The 26,123-nt window shown below is 49.2% G+C and overlaps 2 protein-coding genes and 1 long non-coding RNA gene across 3 annotated transcripts in view; 1 reads left to right on the top strand and 2 right to left on the bottom strand.

Moving 5' to 3' along the window:
* Positions 1-2,701: 2,701 nt before the first annotated feature.
* Positions 2,702-7,161, bottom strand: LOC135910320 (cuticle protein 64-like). Its single transcript, XM_070524232.1, has 3 exons — positions 7,009-7,161; positions 5,565-6,365; positions 2,702-2,906 (listed from the first exon to the last, which is right to left on the bottom strand). Exons 1-2 carry the CDS (start codon positions 7,018-7,020, stop codon positions 5,568-5,570), a joined length of 810 nt encoding a protein of 269 aa, XP_070380333.1. The 5' UTR covers positions 7,021-7,161; the 3' UTR covers positions 2,702-2,906; positions 5,565-5,567.
* A 1,735-nt stretch (positions 7,162-8,896) lies between these two features.
* Positions 8,897-26,123, top strand: part of LOC139049061 (uncharacterized) — a 41,940-nt gene continuing 24,713 nt past the window's right edge. Inside the window, exons 1-2 of the long non-coding RNA XR_011508087.1 lie at positions 8,897-9,103; positions 18,038-18,220. This is a non-coding gene — a long non-coding RNA (uncharacterized lncRNA). The remainder of the gene's footprint in view (positions 9,104-18,037; positions 18,221-26,123) is intronic.
* Positions 11,818-16,276, bottom strand: LOC139046698 (cuticle protein 16.5-like). Its single transcript, XM_070524231.1, has 3 exons — positions 16,120-16,276; positions 14,664-15,476; positions 11,818-12,022 (listed from the first exon to the last, which is right to left on the bottom strand). Exons 1-2 carry the CDS (start codon positions 16,129-16,131, stop codon positions 14,667-14,669), a joined length of 822 nt encoding a protein of 273 aa, XP_070380332.1. The 5' UTR covers positions 16,132-16,276; the 3' UTR covers positions 11,818-12,022; positions 14,664-14,666.

Here is a 26,123-nt window from a genome sequence, read left to right as displayed (position 1 = left end):
TATCTCGTGGTAACATGTGTCTGTTTGGTATTTCACAAATAAAACGCTTGACAAAATGTAAGAAGCGACTGTAGAAAAAGAGTAAAGACAGCTTCCTGCATATTCTGTAGATGTTCCAGAGAACATGTGAAGTTACGGCCTTGACCTTTTGGCAACTAATGCATGTGCACTTTCTGCGAGTAACTGACTCTGCAAGCTATCGGCAATACTGGATAAAAGCAAGGAGACTTGTTACACACCTTTCTTGTAGTCACTGCATAACCGCTGTGTAGCCAACACAACGAATCTACGCACAAACAAAGTGGTCTGCAATATATAAAATGCAATGCGTACATTGCAATTTTGTCGCCTACAAAAAAAGAACCTACCAGTCTAGTGAACTCTTGTCCCATTAGTATCCATGCATCTCGTAGTTTCAATCAAAAGTATATTACAACGAGACTATCAGGCTAGTTTACCACACATCTTGAAATAGGAAGCCTTGGCATTAAAATATTACTATATAAAACGTGTTCGCTTCCTTTAGTAGCAATTTCTACTGTGTCCTATTATTTTCCTTTCTTATGGTTTCTATATGGTGCCGTTGTGTTGATTTCCTGCGTTTCCTCTCCTAGCGTTCTTGTGCCATGCTTTCTCACGTCAAGAAAGCCACCACAGCTTGCTCGAAATGTCGAAGGCAACAGCATCTCAGTGGTTCCAGTGACCACAGAGAATAACGAACTGTTTTTCTTTTCAGCACGGTACTAAGCTCGTCCTGCACGAATCGAAAGTCAATTGCATCCGCCGTCCAAAACGCGCCCTGCACGTGGGCCTCCGACCATCAGTCTGTCACGTGCTACGACATAATGCTCCGCGGACAATGCGCCTAACGCTCGGCCTTCGTCACGGAGTCGACTTGTGCAAACGGCAGGCAACATGTTCACACGCTCGGCCTCACGCTCGCACGCCACCGGTGTAGGCACGGTTGAAAGGGCGTCTCACAATATGCAGCTGTTTTCCCAGCCCGCTGCACAGGATTGACGATCCACGAACGTTGCGCTGTTTGTCGAGAGGTTTGCTTCTCACGCATTTCGTGTCTGCTCCGTTCACGACAGCCGACATGTGTTTACTCGCACGCAACGACATATAGGCCACGCGACCCGCTGGCCCGACTGCTGCTGCCCAACGACTTTCACGAGGACGCACTGGGGTGCTGTGAAATCTCAGCACTTCAAAGGCGACGGTCACAGGTTATCATCATCGTCTCTAATCTACACCTTCTAATTGCAACTGAAGTCAATACGAGTTGGAAATCTGCTTTTGAGGTTTATTAATCTGTCGCAAGAATTCGGGCCCCACTATATATTTGATTACATCAGAAGCTTTCAAGTCTTCAATGCACACGGTCCGTCTTGGTTTGGTCGGCTCAAGTTGCATCATCACTAAGCTGAAGCTCCTGGCAGCTGAAGTTGACGTCAGCATGGTTCGGAACATGCTTTTGAGGCGACTTGTTCTATCGCTTGAATTCAACTGCGACCATAATTTTACCTGAGAACCTTTCAAGTTTGCAAAGTAAAGTCTTGGTTTTTTGGCTCGAGTTGCATCATCATCAGTAAGCTGTGGGCTCCACTGGCAGCTAGAATCAGTATTGACTGGAACCTGCTTTCGCGGCCATTTGATCAGCTGATTTACTTTTATTACTGATGTGCGGTTCCCCGGGATAAACAGGCTTGTGTCGAAACATATAGTATATCTCTAAAACTAGAGTGCACCAGGTTCCTCCAGCACAAGCTCAGGCGAGCATAGTATCCTTGAAAATTTTCATGTCTAACTTACTTGCAAGATATATGTTGTAAATAAAGTGGCTTTGGTTCTTTAAATTTGTGTAGTTGCTAACACACGTTTTTCGCTAAGCCGATCAAAGACGTAACTTTCAAAGCGCACAAGGTGAACCATTTTCTTTTATCCTCGCGAACTCATCTCCCTTGTTTTGGAGCAGAAAAAAAAGCTGGCTGGCAATAGTAACCTGCTTCACCAAATTACTCCGCGTGATGGCACATGGTACAAGATATCGTGACCTTATCTACTCAAGTTGTTGCAAGCCAACTTCAATTTTTGGCACCCCGATATCCAGCGCTTCACAGCTAGCAAAACTAGATGATCATGAGGATTCAAGTAAAAGCTTGTTGAAGCCGAACATTTAATATCACCCCGCGCACATTCACTGAAAGCCGACTACACCCTTTGACAATTGATATCATACCCTCGTACCTATGATCGTAGTCATAAGGTGTGTGTATGATCGAATCCTACTCCCAACCATGAGCTGAAAGTCAAGTAGCTATCCTGAAGTTCCGATCGAAGCATTAGTAAGTAGCAAATTCTCTTTGCACATTGCAAAGTTCACAGGGCTATCAATTTTTTTAAAAATGGAACTGCAACGCAGGCAAAGCAGCGCCAGTGTGGACCTCCTGTAGTAATTTCAGTGGCCGGTTTACTCTTGTCAAAGACAGTGCATTAACCCGAGACACCAGTGTGCCTTCGCCTTTCATTCATCATTAATCGAGCAGCAAGCTGCCTACGATAACTTTGACCCTTCTAGGAGCAAACTGATAACTTGAGCTTACTCAAGCTGCCGTGAGCTTACTGAAGCTACAAATGCAGTTGTCTCAATGCAGTTTTCTCGCTTGCCGTTTGGCAGGCTGGGAAGAAGACAGCAGGATGAAGTGTTATCGCGAGCTTTTTTTTATTTTCAACGGGAGAAGCATCGGCAGCACGAGTCAGCCGAGCGAGAAAATAAATACGAAGAAAAAGCGCGGAAGCTTGTCTCGATGGTGAGTCTCGTTCGATGCGCTGATGCCTGGTGGAAGCCCGAAAATCTTGCGAGCGCTGTGACGTGCTCTTCTTCAGAGGCTGGTCTTGGTATGCTGCAGATGAAAAAAGAAAAAAAGAGGCGCGTTCAAGAGTGTTGTAATCCAAGCAAATACTTTTCAGTGAAATCTATCAGCGTGAACGTCAATGCACATATGTATGTAGTAGCTGTCAGCAAGCTCTTGAAGGTTCGAGTTACTCGTAGATCAGAAATACTGTTTCTTTCATGTAACCTGGTTTTGCAGATATCTTGTGCTGCACCACAATGCGACCTATTTTATAGTGAGAATTTGAAATCGAACACGGCATTTCACGAAGTAGCTGTATTTTAGATTGTGGTAGGTCGTCGTGCTGGTGGCCTTCATCGAAACATCGTAGTTTATATTTTCGCAAGTTTTCTTAAAGAAAAGGGGTCAAGCAAAGACACTAAGAACATGTGTCGTAATGTTTTTTTCTGGTATGTATGTCATGAGTCCATGATCAAATAAAGATATCGTCCTTTGAATGTTAATGGTTTCAAATGCACAAAAACGTGGAGGTGGGTCGTAACAACGTCATGATTTAAAACATTAGCAAGGTTCGTCATTTCGACAAAAGTGCGCGTTGCGGTGAAGCACTTTAGTAATGCGAGGCTGCTAAAATTCTTTGAAATACTTATTATTACTCACTAGTCAACAATCCAAAGTGCCTCGTAACACTCGATAAATAAATTAACCCTGGGAACACGTGACGTAGTCCGCTTTTCATCGTATGTATCTAAAGGAGAATGAGGAGATGGAGTCGCGGAATTTTCGTCTGTACTTCTTGGCTGCTGCTGTAGCTGAACATACCTTAACTTTGGCAGAATAGGGAGTATTACATCCAGATCCATTCCGACTACCATAAATGAAGCATTTTATTGTATTCGGTCTATTCCATTCAGGGGAGTTAAGACAACCGATAAGTTCGCTCGGAAAATCTGTCAGAATACGTTCAATGATGCTACTTCGTTTGTTTTTTTCTTTACTCCTTCGCCTAGTGCAAGACGCTCTTTGCCAAAAAACCGCTATTCACAAATGAAATTCATGCATTTCTGTATGGGACACAATATCCCTGCAGAACTTCCGCTGCCTTTGGCGTTTCCTTCAACCCACTTTGTTTCAAAGCTTAGGACCACGGGATCATCCCACTTTAACTTAATGACCTAGCGTAAGCGTGACAAGTGGCAATTGGAATATTTTTTTATTTGATTCACACTGGCGTCTATACCTGAAATGCTGTCATACCACCAAGACTACGTGTTTGTATTGAGAAACTTTCACGAGGAGGAAAGCGATTTTATGCATACATCATCTTTTGTACTTCTTATTTCGGCCCACACGGTTAAAGCAAAACTGCCTAGTGGTACATCCTTCGCAATCTTCTTATCGAGTCGACAAGTAAAACATATCTGTTTTCACCATAATCACATAGGCTGAAATCAAGAATTAGTGCTTTTTGACCTCTCGATTGCAAGAGTCATGCGGGATCTAAAAATGAGAGCTCTCCAGTTACGCGAGACGTAATTGGAGATCGCTGGGATATGCCTTCGTCTTTCAGTAGGCTTAGTAGGATGCTGATGATGATAATTTTAATAATGATTATGAACCTGAAAATTTACCATGGGCACTGACAGACACAGCTAACAGCTCCAGTAATGGCTCCAGTAATTTCCAACACCTAAACTTCTTGAACGTGCAGGTCGATCTATGTATGCGAGCGTTTCTGCAGAACGCAACCATTTAGATGCCGGAGCCGACATTTGCTCTCGCTACCTCGTGCACCACGTCAATGATTCCGTGGCACTAGCCAAGGAATCGCTACTGTTTCTATGTTCAAATGACCCAAAACATATTCGTATCAAGCACTGCGCGGAAAACTACTTTTATTCTCGGGTAAGTTTTAAATATTTGACAAATTTTGCGACGTCGTCGGCTTCCCGTCCCGTTGTAATGGAACTGTTTCCTGAATAGTTGCCGCCCCTTAACATTACTGCAGAGTTCAAAATATTGTGTCGAACGAACACTGGAGTTCCTAGAATGCATACTGTCACATTGTAAAATAAGTTAACAGAAACAGTTCCACCAGTGCTGACTGTTCTATACTTTCTTTTTTACATACAGCGTCGAATGAATTCCGCTCGATCCTCTCTCCCGTGTTAAAAAGAAGTTGTGAACCTGGTCCAATGCGTTTCATTACTTTATAAACACCTAAAGATTTAGGGTCGATGAAACAGTGAACGTGTCAAACGGCCGACACTCAATTACGTATCTTAGGGCTGGCATAATGCAACGATTCGATTTTAATGTTTTTCTTTTTCGCGCTTCTTCAGTGTCCTGAGCTGTGCTCCACCCATATTACCACCGCGATCGCCCAGCCATCAATGGTGGATGGTGAAAAAGGAATAGAATCGAGCAGAAGGAATCGTCACATTATGCACGCCTAGAATTCCTACACCTCGTCAGCGTATCTCGTGCATTAGAAGATTATCAAGGCCCGTCAGAACGTGTTGCCATTGCCATCGCGAAATTGTACGCGTAGCTATACCTAAGTTTTGTAAGAAAATGGGCTAATATCGGCGCAATATTGTGGGCCATATCGCTTGTGTATTTAGGGGCAACCTTGGATTTTTCGGGACGTCTACGTTGTCCCTGCTTCCCGCGTAACTTCGCCCACCTCGCGATTTCCAAACTCACCGCTCATTTCTTGTAATACTTGGACGTGTAGTGGCTGTACACTGGCGCTGCGTAGCCGAGGCCGTACCCGGCTCCATATCCGATGCCGTATCCGGCTCCGTAGCCACCTCCGTATCCGCCACCGTAGCCGAGGCCGTAGCCAACAGCCTTGGTGGCCACAGCCGGTACGGCGTAGCTGGCGACGGCAGGAGCCACGGACACGGTCTTGGTTACAGCCGGGACGGCATAGCGGGCAACGGCGGGAGCAGCGTAAGTCGCGACTGCAGGGGCGACGTAGCCGGCTCCGTATCCTCCGTATCCACTGTGTCCGTAACCTCCGTATCCGCCGTGACCGTATCCTCCGTAGCCACCGTGGCCGTATCCTCCGTAGCCGTAGCCGACAGCGGCGGGAGCGGCGTATGTAGCGACCGCCGGAGCGGCCACAACGGTCTTAGCCACGGCGGGTGCGGCGTAGGTGGCGTATCCCAGTCCTCCTCCGTAGCCGCCGTATCCTCCGTATCCACCGTAACCTCCGTATCCACCGTAACTTCCGTATCCACCATAGGCTACGGCGGGAGCGGCGTACGTTGAGACGGTCTTGGTGACGGCTGGGGCGGCATAGGCAGCGACGGGTGCAGAGTAGGTTGCGCCGTAGGACAGGGTCTTGGCGCCTACGCCGTATCCGTAGCCTACGGCCGGGGCGGCGTAGGTGGCGAGTGCGACGGGCGCCGCGGCGTAGCCGCCGCCGTAACCGCCACCGTAACCACCTCCGTAGCCACCAGCTAGAGCCGAGGCGACGAAGCTTAGAACGGCTGCTGCGATCTAGGAAAAAGCAGTCTGAAATGATGTCCTTATTCCCTTATCATTTCGGATTTCTACACAGAGGTAAAAAAAGTTAGATACGCCGAAGATCGCACTGTCTCATCAAGTGATTTTTCAAGAACCTTGCTATTTGATAACCCGCGAGAAAAATTTTTTCTTTAGGAACGATAATTTCTTTTGCGCTCCCACCGAGAGTGAAACAAAGGTAAACAGCGTTCTGGGTCATCTATCTCTGCCTATCCAACTTATTATCCCGTCGTTCGCGGAGAGCACGATAAGCATGATTGCGTCACCCGAGCTTTACTAGTTGACATTACACTCTTAAGCGCTAATCTCTAGGTTTGCCTTCATTACGTCACGATAAATTGTATTTGAATTCGCACGGTCTTAGGCTACTTTGAGCATAAAATACATAAAACATGCTGTCGCCGTGCTGCAGCTAAGATTGAGTTTCTGCGCATTTTTGAACTGACTTTCCCCTGTGGGGCAGTAGAGACAACCTCAAGAGAGAACTTAGTCATCGCTCATGTCCGTAGCACGGCTTTCACTCAAGCAAACTTTTTCCAACTTTGCGCCAGAGAAATCCAAAGGCACATGGAAGGCAGTCAGGAACCCCCCGGGACGAACACGCGGGTATACTTACGAAGGCCTGCATGCTTCTTGGTTAGGAAAACCTCAGGGAACTGAAAAGAGCACCACTGTCTTGAGACTCGAAAGACGAAACCGTTCGCAACTTCTCGCTTGCTCGGAGCAGCCGGCGTCCAGCTTTATATATGCGTCTCCTCTGATCCACTTCGGTCCACGGAGACAATGGGTGAGGAGGATTTTTGACGGCTCTAACGGACGGACAAGCCGCTAGAGAGAGCGCCGTCAGTGCGGAAAGGGAGCGTTATCCCTTGCCGCAAGGTTCTTTTTTTTTTCTGTCCGGTCAGTTCCCTTCACGCATTGTTTGTTGCTCGTTTTCCGTAGCGGCCACCCCTCCTTCCGCCACGACCACCCTCTCTGAGAGCAAGGAGGTGACTCATCGTTGAAAACGACAATAAGCTGAAGGGGAATGCGATGGTCCGCTTCCAAAAGCTCACAACAACGTGAAAAAACAAGTGCACAAGCGACAGGAGGCCTACCCCTCCCCTTACTTTCTGTAGCTTTCTGCAGTCGCGCAAAACAGAAAAAGAAAGAAAGGAAGAAAACATCAGGGCGTGGCTCCCGGTAGCCTCCCTGCCGAAAACTCTCGCGTCCCACACCACGCCACCGTCTTCACGCAGGTATACCTTGACCGCAGGCAAAGCGTAGGAGAGTGAGGGCTGGGTTTCGGCTTGCAATCGGCTATAGTCTGTTAGTGTGTATTCCCCGCGCGCCGGGGGAAAGGGTGAAGCTGGGGGGGGGGAAGCATGGGGGCAGACAATTCTTACAGCGCACCCACTTCAGCCAAGCACGTGACTTCACACCACGGTGGAGGCAGCGCGAGATGGCCATATCTAGAGAGTGTTGTTATCGGAAGTCGAAGGAGTCGAGACTTGAAAAAAGAAAGGAAACGAAACAATGCAAAAATAGAGAGAGAGTGAGCAGCATCGTGCTCAAAGAGGGCCGCAACTTCGCGAGGAAGTCCAGCGCGCATTCGTACGAGTCGGGAGTTCGTTTCACTATGCACACAAATACCCTCGCACTCACTCACGCACGCACACACCCTTTCATAAGCCAGCGGAGACGGCGGCGCCTTTGTGAAGACCCGCCCTTCTCCCGGCATCTCGGACGCGTTTCAAGGACCGGCGTTGCTAATTAGCTGGAATTAAAGGTGGCCGCCGTGCCGGGGGTAGCCGCGACGTGCGTTTGTGCGCCCATGCACGCTGTTTCCCTCGCCGGCCCCTTACGACGAAACGGTGCCTGCGGCCCTGTGAATGACTGTAGCCGTCCGTACACACGTAAGGGCGTTACGGACGAACGGGAGAACCGCTTACGGAGGCAACCCTCTCATAAAGTAACGGCTGATTTTGTTCGCACTGTTCCCCTTCTTTACTATCTGAGAGCCTCTCTCTTGGAGCAGCTCTCGGCATTCAAGGCTTCTTTCAGCGGCATCCGATCAGCGGCGTGCGGACGGCGAAAATAATCCGCGTGGCCAAGAAAGAGAGAGAGAGAGAAAGACTGTAAGCGCGCGTTCTTTAGGCACTGTCACGTCCGGCGGACGTTCGCCGGTATATGCGCGAAACCGAGGAGCTCACCCCCGTGGGCCCGCCGAGCGGACCGCGGAATTGCAGCGCACAGTGCGCGGTGGCTGCCGCCATTGTATTCAAAGCTTTGCTGCACCTTCCGCGTAACCTTCGCATAACGAATGTTGAGGCGATAATGAAACAAACGGTGCTTTTGCGGGACACCCGGATGCCAAGGGCGCTCCCACTGATTGTCTCTCACCGGACGCGGTGGGAGGCGAAAAGCCTGGGAGGTGGTGGCCCGAGAGGGTGGTCGAGGTGACTGGGGATCACTCTATCCAGTAATCGCGCCGCCGACCACCTCGCGAGTAGTTTCTCTTCGTATTCCTTCCTTTGTTTCTGTTTCAGCCGGCCACTGTGCGTCGTTTCCTGGTATCCGGAAGGCGATGAACGTAAGGCCGCTGTGCTGGCACCGGAGCAAGAGACCCACTTTGGACGAGCGTTCGTCTCTACGACTGCTCATCGCACGAGTTCGATGCATTGCCCCGCAAACCTTTGCTGCTTGTTGAAGATGGAGAACATATAGCGCTGGTGCGTAGCAGCATGCTATGTGTTACTGTACGTCACTGTGAACGAGAACAAAGAGGGCTAACCCCCGAGGGGCCCATTCTTTATTAATCATGAGAGGCCAACAAAGAAAGACGCCAAGGACAACATAGCGGAAATTACTTGCGCTTACTAATTGAATTAGAGCCTCGCACGCGTAATGCGAAGACGTGGGATCGTTCCCCACCTGCGGCAAGTTGCTTTTTTCATCCACTCTCATTGCCTTTCATTTATCATTTCGTTAATTCGATAAGTAAGTGCAAGTAATTTCCCCTATGTTGTCCTTCACGTCTTTGTTTGTTGGCTTCTCATGATATGTGTATCAGTGTGTTGCACCATGCTTATTACGTAACACTGTCTACGTTTATTGCACGCTTGCTATAGCTCTGATATACGACTGTGGGAACGACTTAGCGATGAATCCCTAGCAGAAATGTGGTTTGCAGCTTTAGTTTGGGCTTGTATGACTTGTCACTGATCAGTGCTGTGACTTTTCCCACGGTCATAGCGCACGCTACACCAATAACTGATAAGACGTTTACTCTTAGTACGAACAACTAACCGACACAGCTACAATACAGCGATGATTTCTGCAGCTGCTTCAACTGCCGCCACCAGCATCACTGCTACGACTATTGTACAACTCCTGCCTGTTGCTACTTGTGCCACTACCACAGCTATTACTACTATTTCTAGCGATGCTTGCACTGCATCCACTATTCTGTTGCCTAGTTTTACTCGCCACTCTTTCTGTCTTGCTGCGCTACAGTCATATGGCTACCCGTACGCTTGGTGCTACTACCTGTGGCCAACCCAGTTTGAACTATAGCAGAAGGAGCACCACAGCTATAGTTGTTACAGCTAATACCTTAAATAGAATTCTCACTCACACTGCCCCGAGTATAACAGCTAGAGACAGTAGCACCACTTGTAAAACTATATTTCCGCATATTCCGTGTAGTTGAGATCTAAAATAGAATCCCTGACTTGCGCTACCACGAATATCGTGGTTAGTTGCAGTCATTCATCTGCAACTATTTCCGCATATTCCGCGCACGCATTCTTTAGATGGTTAGAAATACGTCTTAAAATGCACACCTTTCCTGAATTCGTACGTTACCGGAGACGCTGCGGCATCAAGAATCTAAGAATGCGTGACTACTCCGTTAAACTGCCGAAGAGAACAACGACGAAATAAGCGGACTGTTTTAGAGCCCGTTTGAGCCTCCGCAGCGCTGCACGCAATTACCAAGGAGGGGGGGAAGCGTGAGCAGCGGAAGCGCAGTCGTGGCCACGTCGCGTCCACAGCAAGAGCAAGGCCAGGAATTTGTGGCTTCTTGATGCGGTATTGGATCCGCAATCGTGTAGCACGCTTGCCTCGCTGGTACGCGAGGGCTTTTCTTCGCGTGTGTGTCATTAAGGTGCTCGACTCTCTCGCTCTACGCAGGGGGGTCGGAGGGAAGCGGGGGCGTAGTGGGGAGTCGCGCCGCTTCGTATCACGCATGCCTTCGGCGCGCGGGCCGCTATGTAGGCTAACTGTCCCAACCGTCGAAGGTGTTCGGTTCACCCCCTCGACGAAGGACGCCGCACCTCTCGGTGCCGTGGGTTTTGCCGTCCCATTCGCCGGCGCAGCGACGCCGGTTAGTCCTTGTAGTCGTGAGCCTCGCTATACGGAGCCGAGAATGCGGGGCTTTGAGAATGCGTGCGGAAACGTCGCATCTACACCTTGCGTCACGCTTAACGCGGGCTGTCTTTAGCTATTAGCAGTCGCCCGCTGCGAGGAGAGAGTAGGAGGCGCTGCGTTCCCAGCGGTGTCACGTGTAGCGTGACGATGATCGACGCTGACCGACGACGACTGGCGATGACTGACGATGATTCATGGGGTTTGCCGTTCCGAAGAACCGCTTTCGATATCGCATGCGGCGCAGTGGTGGACTCTGGGTTAAGTTTGGCCATTTGAAATCGTTTCGGGTCGCACCAAAAACTACTAAACGCTTTGATATAAAGTTTGTAAACAGGGATGAAGTGCCTCAGACAGGCTGGCCAACGTTTGATAGGAGGACCTATCTTCGTCAAAGGCGGCCTCGTCATCCTCGGCGTGTAACCCTTTAAAACTAACACGCCGAGGATGACGAGGCCGCCTCGAAATGCGGCCGCCGTGGCCGGGATTCGATCCCGCGACCTCGTGCTCAGCAGCCTAACACCATAGCCACTGAGCAACCGCGGCGGGTCATCATAGCCTCGTAGCTATGATCGTAGTCATAAGGTGTGTGTATGATCAAATCCGACTCCCAACCATGAGCTGAAAGTCAAGTAGCTATCCTGAAGTTCCGATCAAAGCATTAGTAGATAGCAAATTCTCTTTGCACATTGCAAAGTTCACAGGGCTATCAAATTTTAACAAAAATGGAACTGCATTGCAGGCAAAGCAGGGCCAATGTGGACCTCCTGTAGTAATTTCAGTGGCCGATTTACTCTTGTCAAAGACAGTGCATTATCCCGAGACACCAGTGTGCCTTCGCTTTTTATTCATCATTAATCGTGCATCAAGCTGCCTACGCCAACTTTAACCCTTCTAGGATCAAACTGATGACTTGAGCTTACTCAAGCTGCCGTGAGCTTACTGAAGCTACAAATGCAGTTGTCTCAATGCAGTTTTCGCGCTTGCCATTTGGCAGGCTGGGAAGAAGACAGCAGGATGAAGTGTTATCGCGAGCTTTTTTTTATTTTCAACGGGAGAAGCATCGGCAGCGCGAGTCAGCCGAGCGAGAAAATAAATACGAAGAAAAAGCGCGGAAGCTTGTCTCGATGGTGAGTCTCGTTCGATGCGCTGATGCCTGGTGGAAGCCCGAAAATCTTGCGAGCGCTGTGAAGTGCTCCTGCTCAGAGGCTGATCTTGGTATGCTGCAGATGAAAAAAGAAAAAAAAAGAGGTGCGTTGAAGAGTGTTGTAATCCAAGCAAATAGTTTTCAGTAAATCTATTAGCGTGAACGTTGATACACATATGTATGTAGTAGGTGTCAGCAAGCTCTTGAAGATTCGAGTTACTCGCAGATCAGAAATACTGTTCCTTTCATATAACCTGGTTTCGCAAATATCTTGTCCTGTATTACGGTATGACATGCTTTATAATGAGAATTTCAAACTGAACATAGCATTTCACGAAGTAGCTGCATGTTAGGCTATGGTAGGTCGTCATGCTAGTCGCCTTCATGGAAACATGTTCATATTTCCGAAAGTTTTCTGAAAGAAAAGTGGTCAAGCAATGACATTAAGTACATGTGTCGTAATGTTGTTTTTTTATGTTCTGTATGTCATGAGTCCATGATCAAATAAAGACATCAACCTTCGCATGCTGATGGTTTCAAATGCAGAAAAACATGAAGTATGGTTTGCAGGTGAGTCGTAACGACGTGAAGATTTAAAACCTTAGCAAGGTTCGGCCCTACGGCAAGACTGCACGTTCTGGTGAAGTACTTTGGTAATGCGAGGCTCTTAAAAATTTTTAATACTTATTCTTAGGCACTAGGAAACAATCTAAAGGGCCTCGTAAGGGAAATAATTTAAACCTGCGAACACGTGACGTAGCCCGCTTTTCACCGTACGTATCTCTAGCGGATTGAGCAGATTGAGTCGTGGAATGCTCTTCTGCGATTCCTGTCTGGTGCTGTAGTTGAACACACCCTTTCCTCTTTGGCAGAATTAGGAGTGTTACAGCCAGATCCATTCGGACTACCATAAAGGAAGCATTTTATCGTATTCGGCCTATTCCGCTCAGATATCGGTCAACCGATGTTCATTGCTGCTACTTCGTTTCTTTTTTCTTTAGTCCTTCGCTCGTTGGCATAAATGATGTTCCCGAAAGAAATTCCTGTATTTCTGTCAGGGACACAATACCTCTGCAGAACTTCGACTGCCTTTAGCATTTCCTTTAGTCCACTTTATTTCAAGGTTTAGAACCATATGATCATCCCAGTTTAACTTAATGACCTTATATAAACGTGACAAGCGCCAGTTGAAAAATTTGCGAACTGATTCATACTGGCGTTTCTACCTGAAATGACGTCATAACACTAAGACTACGTGTTTGTATTGAGAAAGTCTCAAGAGGAGGAAGGCGATTTTATGCATACATCATCTTTTGCACTCTCTTATTTCGGCACACACGGTTAAAGGAAAACTGCCTAGTGGTACATCCTTCGCAAACTTCTTATCGAGTCGACAAGTGTATCGGTATGCGCCATAATCACATAAGCTGAAATAAAGAATTAGTGCTTTTTGACCTCTCCATTGCAAGAATCATGCGGTATCTAAAAATAAGAGATCTCCAGTTACGCAAGAGAGACGTAATTCGAGATCGCTGGGCGATGCCTTCGTCTTTCAGCAGGCTTAATAGGCTGCTGATGATAATAACGTTAATTATAAATAACGTTAACGTTAATTATAATTATGATGGCCCTGAAAAGTTGCCGTGGGCACTGACGGATACAGCTAACAGTTCCAGTAATGGCTCCAGTAACTTCCAACACCTAAACTTCTTGAACGTGCAGGCCGATCTGTGTATGCGAGCGTTTCTGCATTACGCAACCATTTAGATGCCGGAGCCGACATTTGCTCTCGCTACCTCGTGCACCACGTCAATGATTCCGTGGCACTAGCCAAGGAATCGCTACTGTTTCTATGTTCAAATGACCCAAAACATTTTCGTATCAAGCACTGCGCGGAAAACTACTTTTATTCTCGGGTAAGTTTTAAATATTTGACAAATTTTGCGACGTCGTCGGCTTCCCGTCCCGTTGTAATGGAACTGTTTCCTGATTAGTTGCCGCCCCTTACCATTACTGCAGAGTTCAAAATATTGTGTCAAACGAACACTGGACTTCCTAGAATGGATACTGTAAGATTGTAGAACAAGATAACATAAACAGTTCCACCAGTGCTGCCTGTTCTATACTTTCTTTTTTACATAGAACGTCGAATGAATTCCGCTCGACCATCTCTCCCATGTTAAAAAGAAATCGGGAACCTGGTCCAATGCGTTTCATTACTTTAGAAACACCTAAAGATTTAGGGTCGATGCAAGAGAGAACGTATCAAACGGCCGACACTCAATTACGTATCTTAGGGCTGACATAATGCAACGATTCGATTTTAATGTTTTTCTTTTTCGCGCTTCTTCAGTGTTCTGAGCGGTGCTCCACCCATATTACCACCGCGATCGCCCAGCCATCAATGGTGGATGGTGAAAAAGGAATAGAATCGAGCAGAAGGAATCGTCACATTATGCACGCCTAGAATTCCTACACCTCGTCAGCGTATCTCGGGCATTAGAAAATTATCAAGGCCCGTCAGAACGTGTTGCCACTGCCATCGCGAAATTGTACGCGTAGCTATACCTAAGTTTTGCAAGAAAATGGGCTAATATCGGCGCAATATTGTGGGCCATATCGCTTGTGTATTTAGGGGCAACCTTGGATTTTTCGGGACGTCTACATTGTCCCTGCTTCCCGCGTAACTTCGCGCACTACGCCATTTCCAAACTCACCGCTCATTTCTTGTAATACTTGGACGTGTAGTGGCTGTACACTGGCGCTGCGTAGCCGAGGCCGTACCCGGCTCCATATCCGATGCCGTATCCGGCTCCGTAGCCACCTCCGTATCCGCCACCGTAGCCGAGGCCGTAGCCGACAGCCTTGGTGGCCACAGCCGGCACGGCGTAACTGGCGACGGCAGGAGCCACGGACACGGTCTTGGTTACAGCCGGGACGGCATAGCGGGCAACGGCGGGAGCAGCGTAAGTCGCGACTGCAGGGGCGACGTAGCCGGCTCCGTATCCTCCGTATCCACCGTGTCCGTAACCTCCGTATCCGCCGTGACCGTATCCTCCGTAGCCGCCATGGCCATATCCTCCGTAGCCGTAGCCGACAGCGGCCGGAGCGGCGTATGTAGCGACCGCCGGAGCGGCCACAACGGTCTTAGCCACGGCGGGTGCGGCGTAGGTGGCGTATCCCAGTCCTCCTCCGTAGCCGCCGTATCCTCCGTATCCACCGTAACCTCCGTATCCACCGTAACCTCCGTATCCACCATAGGCTACGGCGGGAGCGGCGTACGTTGAGACGGTCTTGGTGACGGCTGGGGCGGCATAGGCAGCGACGGGTGCAGAGTAGGTTGCGCCGTAGGACAGGGTCTTGGCGCCTACGCCGTATCCGTAGCCCACGGCCGGGGTGGCGTAGGTGGCGAGTGCGACGGGCGCCGCGGCGTAGCCGCCGCCGTAACCGCCACCGTAACCGCCACCGTAACCACCTCCGTAGCCACCGGCTAGAGCCGAGGCGACGAAGCTGAGAACGGCTGCTGCGATCTAGGAAAAAACAGTCGGAAATCATGTCCCGATTCCCTTATCACTTCGGGCTTCTACAGGGAGGTAAAAAAAGTTAGATACGCCGAAGATCGCGCTGTCTCATCAAGTGATTTTTCTAGAACCTTGCTGTTTGATAACCCGCGAGAACAATTTTTTCTTTAGGAACGATCATTTCTTTTGCGCTCCCACCGAGAGTGAAACAAAGGTAAACAACGTCCTGGGTCATCTATCTCTGCCTATCCAACTTATTATCCCGTCGTTCGCGGAGAGCATGATAAGCATGATTGCGTCACCTGAGCTTTACTAGTTGACATTACACTCTTAAGCGCTAATCTCTAGGTTTGCCTTCATTACGTCACGATAAATTGTATTTGAATTCGCACGGTCTTAGGCTACTTTGAGCATAAAATACATAAAACATGCTGTCGCCGTGCTGCAGCTAAGATTGAGTTTCTGCGCATTTTTGAACTGACTTTCCCCTGTGGGGCAGTAGAGACAACCTCAAGAGAGAACTTAGTCATCGCTCATGTCCGTAGCACGGCTTTCACTCAAGCAAACTTTTTCCAACTTTGCGCCAGAGAAATCCAAAGGCACATGGAAGGCAGTCAGGAACCCCCCGGGACGAACACGCGGGTATACTTACGAAGGCCTGCATGCTTCTTGGTTAGGAAAACCTCAGGGAACTGAAAAGAGCACCACTGTCTTGAGACTCGAAAGACGAAACCGTTCGCAACTTCTCGCTTGCTCGGAGCAGCCGGCGTCCAGCTTTATATATGCGTCTCCTCTGATCCACTTCGGTCCACGGAGACAATGGGTGAGGAGGATTTTTGACGGCTCTAACGGACGGACAAGCCGCTAGAGAGAGCGCCGTCAGTGCGGAAAGGGAGCGTTATCCCTTGCCGCAAGGTTCTTTTTTTTTTTCTGTCCGGTCAGTTCCCTTCACGCATTGTTTGTTGCTCGTTTTCCGTAGCGGCCACCCCTCCTTCCGCCACGACCACCCTCTCTGAGAGCAAGGAGGTGACTCATCGTTGAAAACGACAATAAGCTGAAGGGGAATGCGATGGTCCGCTTCCAAAGGCTCACAACAACGTGAAAAAACAAGTGCACAAGCGACAGGACGCCTACCACTCCCCTTACTTTCTGTAGCTTTCTGCAGTCACGCAAAACAGAAAAAGAAAGAAAGGAAGAAAAGATCAGGGCGTGGCTCCCGGTAGCCTCCCTGCCGAAAACTCTCGCGTCCCACACCACGCCACCGTCTTCACGCAGGTATACCTTGACCGCAGGCAAAGCGTAGGAGAGTGAGGGCTGGGTTTCGGCTTGCAATCGGCTGTAGTCTGTTAGTGTGTATTCCCCGCGCGCCGGGGGAAAGGGTGAAGCTGGGGGGGGGGGGGAAGCATGGGGGCAGACAATTCTTACAGCGCGCCCACTTCAGCCAAGCACGTGACTTCACACCACGGTGGAGGCAGCGCGAGATGGCCATATCTAGAGAGTGTTGTTATCGGAAGTCGAAGGAGTCGAGACTTGAAAAAAGAAAGGAAACGAAACAATGCAAAAATAGAGAGAGAGTGAGCAGCATCGTGCTCAAAGAGGGCCGCAACTTCGCGAGGAAGTCCAGCGCGCATTCGTACGAGTCGGGAGTTCGTTTCACTATGCACACAAATACCCTCGCACTCACTCACGCACGCACACACCCTTTCATAAGCCAGCGGAGACGGCGGCGCCTTTGTGAAGACCCGCCCTTCTCCCGGCATCTCGGACGCGTTTCAAGGACCGGCGTTGCTAATTAGCTGGAATTAAAGGTGGCCGCCGTGCCGGGGGTAGCCGCGACGGGCGTTTGTGCGCCCACGCTGTTTCCCTCGCCGGCCCCTTACGACGAAACGCTGCCTGCGGCCCTGTGAATGACTGTAGCCGTCCGTACGCACGTAAGGGCGTTACGGACCAACGGGAGAACCGCTTACGGAGACAACCCTCTCATAAAGTAACGGTTCATTTTGTTCGTACAGTTCCCCTTCTTTAGTGTCTGAGATTCTCTCTCTTGGAGCAGCTCTCGGCATTCAAGGCTTCTTTCGGCGGCATCCGATCAGCGGCGTGCGGACGGCGAAAATAATCCGCGTGGCCAAGAAAGAGGGAGAGAGAGAGAAAGACTGCAAACGCGCGTTCTCTCGGCACTGTCACGTCCGGCGGACGTTCGCCAGTATATGCGCGAAACCGAGGAGCTCACCCCCGTGGGCCCGCCGAGCGGACCGTGGAATTGCAGCGCACAATGCGCGGTGGCTGCCGCCATTGTATTCAAAGCTTTGCTGCCCCCTTCCGCGTAACCTTCGCATAACAAATGTTGAGGCGATAATGAAACAAACGGTGCTTTTGCGGGACACCCGGATGCCAAGGGCGCTCCCACTGATTGTCTCTCGCCGGACGCGGTGGGAGGCGAAAAGCCTGGGAGGTGGTGGCCCGAGAGGGTGGTCGAGGCGACTGGGGATCACTCCATCCAGTAATCGCGCCACCGAGCACCTTGCGAGTACTTTCTCTTCGTATTCCTTCCTTTGTTTTTTGTTTTTCAGGCGGCGACTATGCGTCGTTTCCTGGTATCCGGAAGGCGATGAGCGTAAGGCCGCTGTGCTGGCACCGGAGCAAGAGACCCACTTTGGACGAGCGTTCATCTCTATGACTGCTCGTCGCACGAGTTCGATGCATTGCCCCGCAAACCTTTTCTGCTCATTGAAGATGGAGAACATATAGCACTGGTGTGTAGCAGCCATGCCATATGTTTACTGTACGTCACTGTGCACGAGAACAAAGGGGGCTAACCCCCGAGGGGCCCAATCTTTATTAATCATGCGAGGCCAACAAAGAAAGACGCCAAGGACAACATAGCGGAAATTACTTGTGCTTACTAATTGAATTAGAGCCACGCACGCGTAATGCGAAGATGTGGGATCGTTCCCCACCTGCGGCAAATTGTTTTTTCATCCAATCTCATTGCCTTTCACTTATCATTTCGTTAATTCAATAAGTAAGTACAAGTAATTTCCCCTATGTTGTCCTTCGCGTCTTTGTTTGTTGACTTCTCATGATATGTGTATCACTGTGTTGCACCTTGCTTATTACGTAACACTGTCTACGTCTATTGCACGCTTGATATAGCTCTGATATACGACTGTGGAGAACGACTCGGCGATGAGTCCCTAGCACAATAGGGCTTTGCAGCTTTAATATGGGTAAGTGCGCCTTGTCAGTGATCAGTGCTTTCACTTTTTGCCACTTTCATAGTGCACGTTACACCAATGACTGATAAGAAGTTAACTCTTAGTACGAACAACTAACCGACACAGCTATAATACAGCGATGGTTTCTGCAGCGGCTTCGACTACCGCTACCAGCATTACTGTTACGTCTATTGGACAACTTCTGCCTGTTGCTACTTATACCACTACCACAGCTATTACTGCTATTTCTAGCGATGCTTGCACTACATCTACTGTTCTGTTGCCTAGTTTTTCTTGCCACTCTTTCTGTCTTGCTGCGCTACAGTTATATGGCTACCCGTGCGCTTGGTGCTACTACCTGTGGCCAACCCAGCTTGAACTATAGCAGGAGCACCATAGCTATAGTTGTTACAGCTAATACCTTAAATAGAATTCTCACTCACACTGCCCCGAGTATAACAGCTAGAGACAGTAGCACCACTTGTAAAACTATATTTCCGCATATTCCGTGTAGTTGAGATCTAAAATAGAATCCCTGACTTGCGCTACCACGAATATCGTGGTTAGTTGCAGTCATTCATCTGCAACTATTTCCGCATATTCCGCGCACGCATTCTTTAGATGGTTAGAAATACGTCTTAAAATGCACACCTTTCCTGAATTCGTACGTTACCGGAGACGCTGCGGCATCAAGAATCTAAGAATGCGTGACTACTCCGTTAAACTGCCGAAGAGAACAACGACGAAATAAGCGGACTGTTTTAGAGCCCGTTTGAGCCTCCGCAGCGCTGCACGCAATTACCAAGGAGGGGGGGAAGCGCAAGCAGCGGAAGCGCAGTCGTGGCCACGTCGCGTCCACGGCAAGAGCAAGGCCAGGAATTTGTGGCTTCTTGATGCGGTATTGGATCCGCAATCGTGTAGCACGCTTGCCTCGCTGGTACGCGAGGGCTTTTCTTCGCGTGTGTGTCATTAAGGTGCTCGACTCTCTCGCTCTACGCAGGGGGGTCGGGGGGAAGCGGGGGTGTAGTGGGGAGTCGCGCCGCTTCGTATCACGCATGCCTTCGGCGCGCAGGCCGCTATGTAGGCTAACTGTCCCAACCGTCGAAGGTGTTCGGTTCACCCCCTCGACGAAGGACGCCGCACCTCTCGGTGCCGTGGGTTTTGCCGGCCCATTCGCGGGCGCAGCGACGCCGGTTAGTCCTTGTAATCGTGAGCCTCGCTATACGGAGCCGAGAATGCGGGGCTTTGGGAATGCGTACGAAAAAGTGGCATCTACACCTTGCGTCACGCTTAACGCGAGCTGTCTTTAGCTATTAGCAGTCGCCCGCTGCGGGGAGAGAGTAGGAGGCGCTGCGTTCCCAGCGCTGCCACGTGTAGCGTGACGATGATCGACGCTGACCGACGACGACAGACGATGACTGACGATGATTCATGGGGTTTACAATTCCGAAGAACCGCTTTCGATACAGCATGCGTTGCAGTGGTGGACTCTGGGTGAAGTTTGGCCATTTGAATTCGTTTCGGGTCGCACCAAAAACTACTAAACGCTTCGTCAGCTCCATCCCTCTATACGTAGCGCAATCTACCCTCTTTTAAGCCTATGGATCAGTGCAGTGTACGTACTGACTGCGTGTTTAATATTAGGGAATACCATGGGCTATGACTGACCGAACCTGCGTGCAAATTGTTTTTTGAACTATTGCTCGGTACAATCGACTGTCAGTTGAAGAAGTGTGCAGGGTGAATGAGAATGCATTTCTTTCACGCTTGTAACCCCACTGCTGTAACGCCATCGGACAAAGTGGGAAATGTCTTAATAGAGAATAGAGAATGAAAAGCATAGAAAGTAGACATGTTAATCATTTTCTCTTAAGCTGCTTGGAACAGCATACACCCTAATGAAATAGTTTCTTAAGTGAAGGTGTCTACACGAATGGCATAATCAATGTGTCCAGTCCCCGCAGGGGCGTCTGCGTCAGCAGGCGTTTGGTGCGTTGCGACACCACGGACCCGAGCACATGAGGGTTGGACCCTCCCGCGTGTAGCCGTGCGCGGCATAGCCGTGTCCGGGGAAAAGGGGATCCTGGAGGTTGAGCCAATGCCGGGTGTTTGGACCTTTACGGCCCCCCGGCGGCGGCAACACACCTCTTTGGCCTCTGCTTCACGTAGACGGCACCCCCGGACTGACCCACCCGGGGGAAATCGGTAGTTGCCTTTTCCTGTCTCTCTCTTCCTCTAGTCTTCGTCTTTCTCTCACTTTTCATCTTTCCTGTCTTCTCCTAGCTTCCGTTTACTTCCAATTTTTCCAGGCAGCAAGGGTTAACCTTGTGTGAATAACCAACCTAGGTTATCTCATATTTGGTTATAGTGATAACGTACAGCTGGCGTTTGCAGGACCTGTTTTTACAGTCCCTGTAACGTCCCCTTGTAGGGCTCCACGGTGGGTGGTTGGCGTTATCGCCGAAAATTACATTATTCTATGGCTAGTTCCTTCCCTCCCCTCCTTGATCGCCCTCACAAAAGAGGGCGCACCGAAGATGTGTTCAAGTTCTTTGGTCGTGAAAGACCCAACTTCCCACGGTATCATGTCATCCACTCTGAAAAATCCGATAAGCAAGTACGAAATATCTCCCCTTTTCTAGTTTCCAAGTCCTTAACTGATGTCCTTGGTCCAGGCTACAAGGTATCAAGGCTGGCAAGTGGCGATCTCCTGTTAGAACTACATGACCAGAAACAATACGAAAAGTTGCCCAGTCTAGTGTCATTTGGGGATGTTCCATTGACAGTAACTCCTCACCGCACTCTGAACACCACCCGCGGCGTTGTGTCTGATGACGATTTGCTCCAGCTGACAGAAGCTGAGCTCTTGGAGGGCTTCAGTGAGCAGAACGTTGTCAATGTCAGAAGAATTAAGATCAGAAGGGATGGTAAAGAAATTCAAACGAAGCACCTAATACTCACATTCGGTTCAAGTATTCTGCCCGAGTCTGTAGAGGCCGGGTACATCAAGCTCCGTGTCAGACCATATGTACCGAACCCCCTAAGGTGTTTCAAATGCCAGCGTTTCGGCCACAGCTCGCAGAGCTGCCGAGGCCGCCAAACATGTGCGAAATGTAGTGCCCTTGAACACGCCACTGAAGCATGTAATAACCCTCTCCACTGTGCAAACTGTGACGGGGATCACGCCGCGTACTCGCGATCGTGCCCCTCCTGGAAGAAGGAAAAGGAAATAGTAACTATAAAAGTAAAAGAGAATATATCATTCAAGGAGGCACGCAGGCGGGTTGCATACCTGCCAAAGAAAAGCTTTGCCGAAGTGGCGCGTCAGGGGGCAGCGTCACAACGGTCTCCGGCGACTGTCCGACCCACACGCAGTGAGTCGGCAGTTACGCCATCTGCCCCCACGGCGGTTGCAGCTAGCGCTGCTCCGCCAACCGAGGAAAAGGGGCCATCGACCCCGAAGGTGGGTGCAGCCGAGGCTGCCTCAACCTCCCAGGTCCCTTCTAGCGCTGGCAACGGCCGGCGCAGCCAAATCCCCCAGGGAACCCCATCGACCTCCGGGTTGGTGGGCGCAGGGGTCTTGCCCTCCAAGGCGAGACTCTCCCTGGTGACTTCTCGCTCGCAAGAGCAGGTGTCCGGCGCCTCACAAGAGGCAATGGACACTACACCTATCCTCCAGGGGCGCCAAGCGCCTAAGGAGCGGCGAGGTTCACTCGAACGCTCCAGAAAGGGCAAAACTCCCGTTACAGGGCCTCGAAAGGGCTCTGTAATTTAATCACAGTAATTTCCATAAACACTACTTCTGTTTCTGTACACACAGCACATATTATCACCCAATATGGATACACAAATTATTCAATGGAACGTCAGAGGTCTTCTCAGAAACCTTGATGACGTGCAAGAGCTCATTCAAAAACACAATCCAAAAGTGCTGTGTCTACAGGAAACACACTTAAAATCCAAACACACAAACTTTCTCCGTACGTATGTTACGTTTCGCAAAGATCGCGATGATGCCGTTGCATCATCGGGTGGTGTGGCGATTCTCACTCATAAAAGTATAGCATGCCAATCTTTACAGCTACGTACGCCCCTTGAGGCAGTGGCGGTGCGAGCTGTTCTGCTAAACAAACTCATCACTATTTGCTCGCTTTATATACCCCCACACTACAAACTAAACAAACATGAATTTCAGTCCTTCATAGATGAATTGCCAGAACCGTACGTTGTACTTGGGGATTTCAATGCGCACAACAGCCTGTGGGGCGACTCTCGTATAGATGCGCGAGGTCGTCTTGTTGAACAGTTCCTCTTCTCTTCTGGTGTATGCCTGCTGAATAAGAAGGCACCCACATATTATTCTCTCGCCAACAGAACATTTTCATCAATTGACCTCAGCCTAGTTTCCCCGTGTATATTGCCTGAACTCGAATGGGAAGCTATGGAAAATCCTTACGGGAGCGACCACTTCCCCATACTGATAAGACCATCTAAAGAAAACGAATGTCCTCCACAAACTCCTAGGTGGAAGATAGACACAGCCGACTGGCAGAAATTTCGAACACTCTCTAGCATATCATGGGCTGACATATCTTCTTTAGAAATTGATGCTGCTGTGGATTATCTTACAGCATTCATAATAGATGCCGCATCACATTGCATATCCGAAGTAAGTGGTTTGGCATGCAAACCACGTGTACCGTGGTGGAACAGTGAATGTCGGACCGCCCGTAAGAACCAGAACAAGGCGTGGGGGTTGCTGCGAGCTTCTCCCACCGCTGAGAATCTTGTCAACTTTAAAAAAGTAAAATCCCAAGGCAGACGAACCCGCCGACAGGCCAGAAGAGAAAGCTGGCACAAGTTTTTATCGAGTATTAACTCGTTTAGGGATGAGGCCAAAGCTTGGAACAGAGTTAATAGGATTAGAGGGCGGGAAACATATTCACTCCCCCTGGTAAACACACAAGGCGATACCCTGCAAGACCAGGCAGACTCACTTGGGGAGTATTTTGAGAGCGTGTCAAGTGAAACAAATTATACACAGTCCTTTCTCAAATACAAACAAACAGAAGAACGTAAGCCACTAACAACAAAAGATCGAGAAAATCAGCCTTACAACCGTCCTTTTAGTATTGCTGAATTGAGAGCTGCCTTGAGCGCATGCAAGAGCTCCGCACCAGGATCGGATCGAATCATGTACGAAATGCTCAAAAATTTACACAATGATACGAAAGTCACACTACTCACACTCTTCAACACCATCTGGGATGCAGGGCACCTTCCAATTGCGTGGAAGGAAGCCATTGTGGTCCCTGTTTTGAAACAAGGAAAAGACCCTTCCTCAGTGGCGAGTTACCGCCCGATAGCCCTCACAAGTTGCATTTGTAAGGTGTTCGAAAAAATGATAAATCGGCGACTCATCTTTTTCCTTGAACAGAGCAAAATTCTTGATCCTTATCAGTGTGGCTTCCGAGAAGGACGCTCCACAACTGACCACCTTGTACGTGTAGAAGCAAATATCCGGGACGCGTTTGTACACAAACAATTCTTCTTATCCATATTCCTCGATATGGAGAAGGCGTACGATACGACGTGGCGTTACGGAATCCTAAGAGACTTGTCAGAAATGGGCATCCACGGTAATATGTTTAATATAATAAAAAGCTATCTGTCAAACCGTACCTTCCGGGTAAAAGTCGGCAATGCACTCTCACGCCCTTTTACCCAAGAAACGGGCGTACCCCAAGGAGGCGTGCTCAGCTGCACGCTTTTTATCGTGAAGATGAACACGCTTCGTGCATCCTTACCACCCGCCATGTTTTACTCTGTTTACGTGGACGACATTCAAATAGCTTTCAAATCTTGTAACCTCGCAGTCTGCGAGAGACAGGTACAGCATGGCCTGAATAAAGTCTCAGTGTGGGCAGACAAGAATGGATTTAAGATCAATCCTAACAAAAGCTCTTGCGTTCTTTTTACAAGAAAGAGAGGCCTGGCTCCGGATCCTTCCTTAGAACTGTGTGGACAACGAATACCTATCAGCAAAGAGCACAAATTCCTAGGTGTCATCCTTGACTACAGACTCACTTTCGTGCCCCACATTAAATATCTTAAAGAAAAATGTCTGAAAACAATGAACATAATCAAACTTCTATCCCAGACTACGTGGGGTAGTGACAGAAAGTGTTTAATGAATATCTATAAGAGCCTCATTCGATCACGACTAGACTATGGTGCCGTGATCTATCATTCTGCAGCCCCGAGCGCGCTAAAGATGCTAGATCCGGTCCACCATCTAGGAATCCGTCTGGCCACTGGCGCATTCAGAACGAGTCCCATACAAAGTTTATATGCAGAATCGAATGAGTGGTCTCTTCATATCCAGAGAACATACATCAGCCATACATATTTTCTGAAAGTCCACTCAAATCCTCAACATCCCTGTTTTAATACCATTCATGACATGACATATGCTACACTCTTTCGCAATCGTCCCTCCGTAAGACAGCCTTTCTCGCTGCGTGTGAGGGAGCTTAGTGAAGAAATGCACGTTCCACTCCTCGAGCTTCGCCTAATGCATCCAGCCAAGCTGCTACCTCCTTGGGAGTGGCAGCTCATACAATGTGATATATCTTTCGTGGAAGTCACAAAGCATGCTCCAGAGATTGAAATCAAGATGCATTTCCGGGAACTCCAGCACAAATACTCCTGCACGGAGTTCTACACAGACGCATCAAAGTCACACGACGGGGTGTCCTATGCAGCCGTCGGTCCATCCTTCTCGGAATCCGACGTACTGCACCCGGAAACTAGCATCTTTACGGCTGAGGCCTACGCACTGCTCTCGGCCGTAAAGCGTATAAACAAATCACAACTCCCGAAATCAGTGATATATACGGACTCCCTCAGTGTTGTGAAGGCCTTGATGTCTTTCTGTAATCATAAAAATCCAGTAGTTATTGAACTTTACTCCGCACTGTGCAAATCATATATATCTAACCAACATGTGATCATATGCTGGGTGCCTGGACATAGGGGCATCGAGGGAAACGTTCTAGCTGACCAGATGGCCACATCAATCTCATTGCATGCAGATAATCCTACTGCTTCGGTCCCTGTCACAGACCTGAAGCCTTTCTTAAGAAGGAAACTGCGAAGCCACTGGCAACGTATGTGGGACGAAGAAATAAATAATAAACTGCATGTAATAAAGCCACAATTAGGTTTCTGGCCTCCTGTAACAAAATCCCGCCGGACAGATGTCCTATTCTGTCGGCTAAGAATAGGACACACTTTTGGCACACATAACTTTTTACTCACGGGAAACGAGCCTCCAACCTGCGGTAGATGCGGTGAGAGGCTGACCGTCCTCCACGTCCTCCTGGAGTGTCGGGAAGCCGAACATGAAAGAAAGAAGCATTTTCCCTTAGCATACCGGCAG

This window comes from Dermacentor albipictus, chromosome 8, assembly GCF_038994185.2.
Source record: "Dermacentor albipictus isolate Rhodes 1998 colony chromosome 8, USDA_Dalb.pri_finalv2, whole genome shotgun sequence".
In the NCBI taxonomy this organism is placed as follows: domain Eukaryota; kingdom Metazoa; phylum Arthropoda; class Arachnida; order Ixodida; family Ixodidae; genus Dermacentor; species Dermacentor albipictus.
This window is presented reverse-complemented; position numbering and strand designations above follow the sequence as displayed.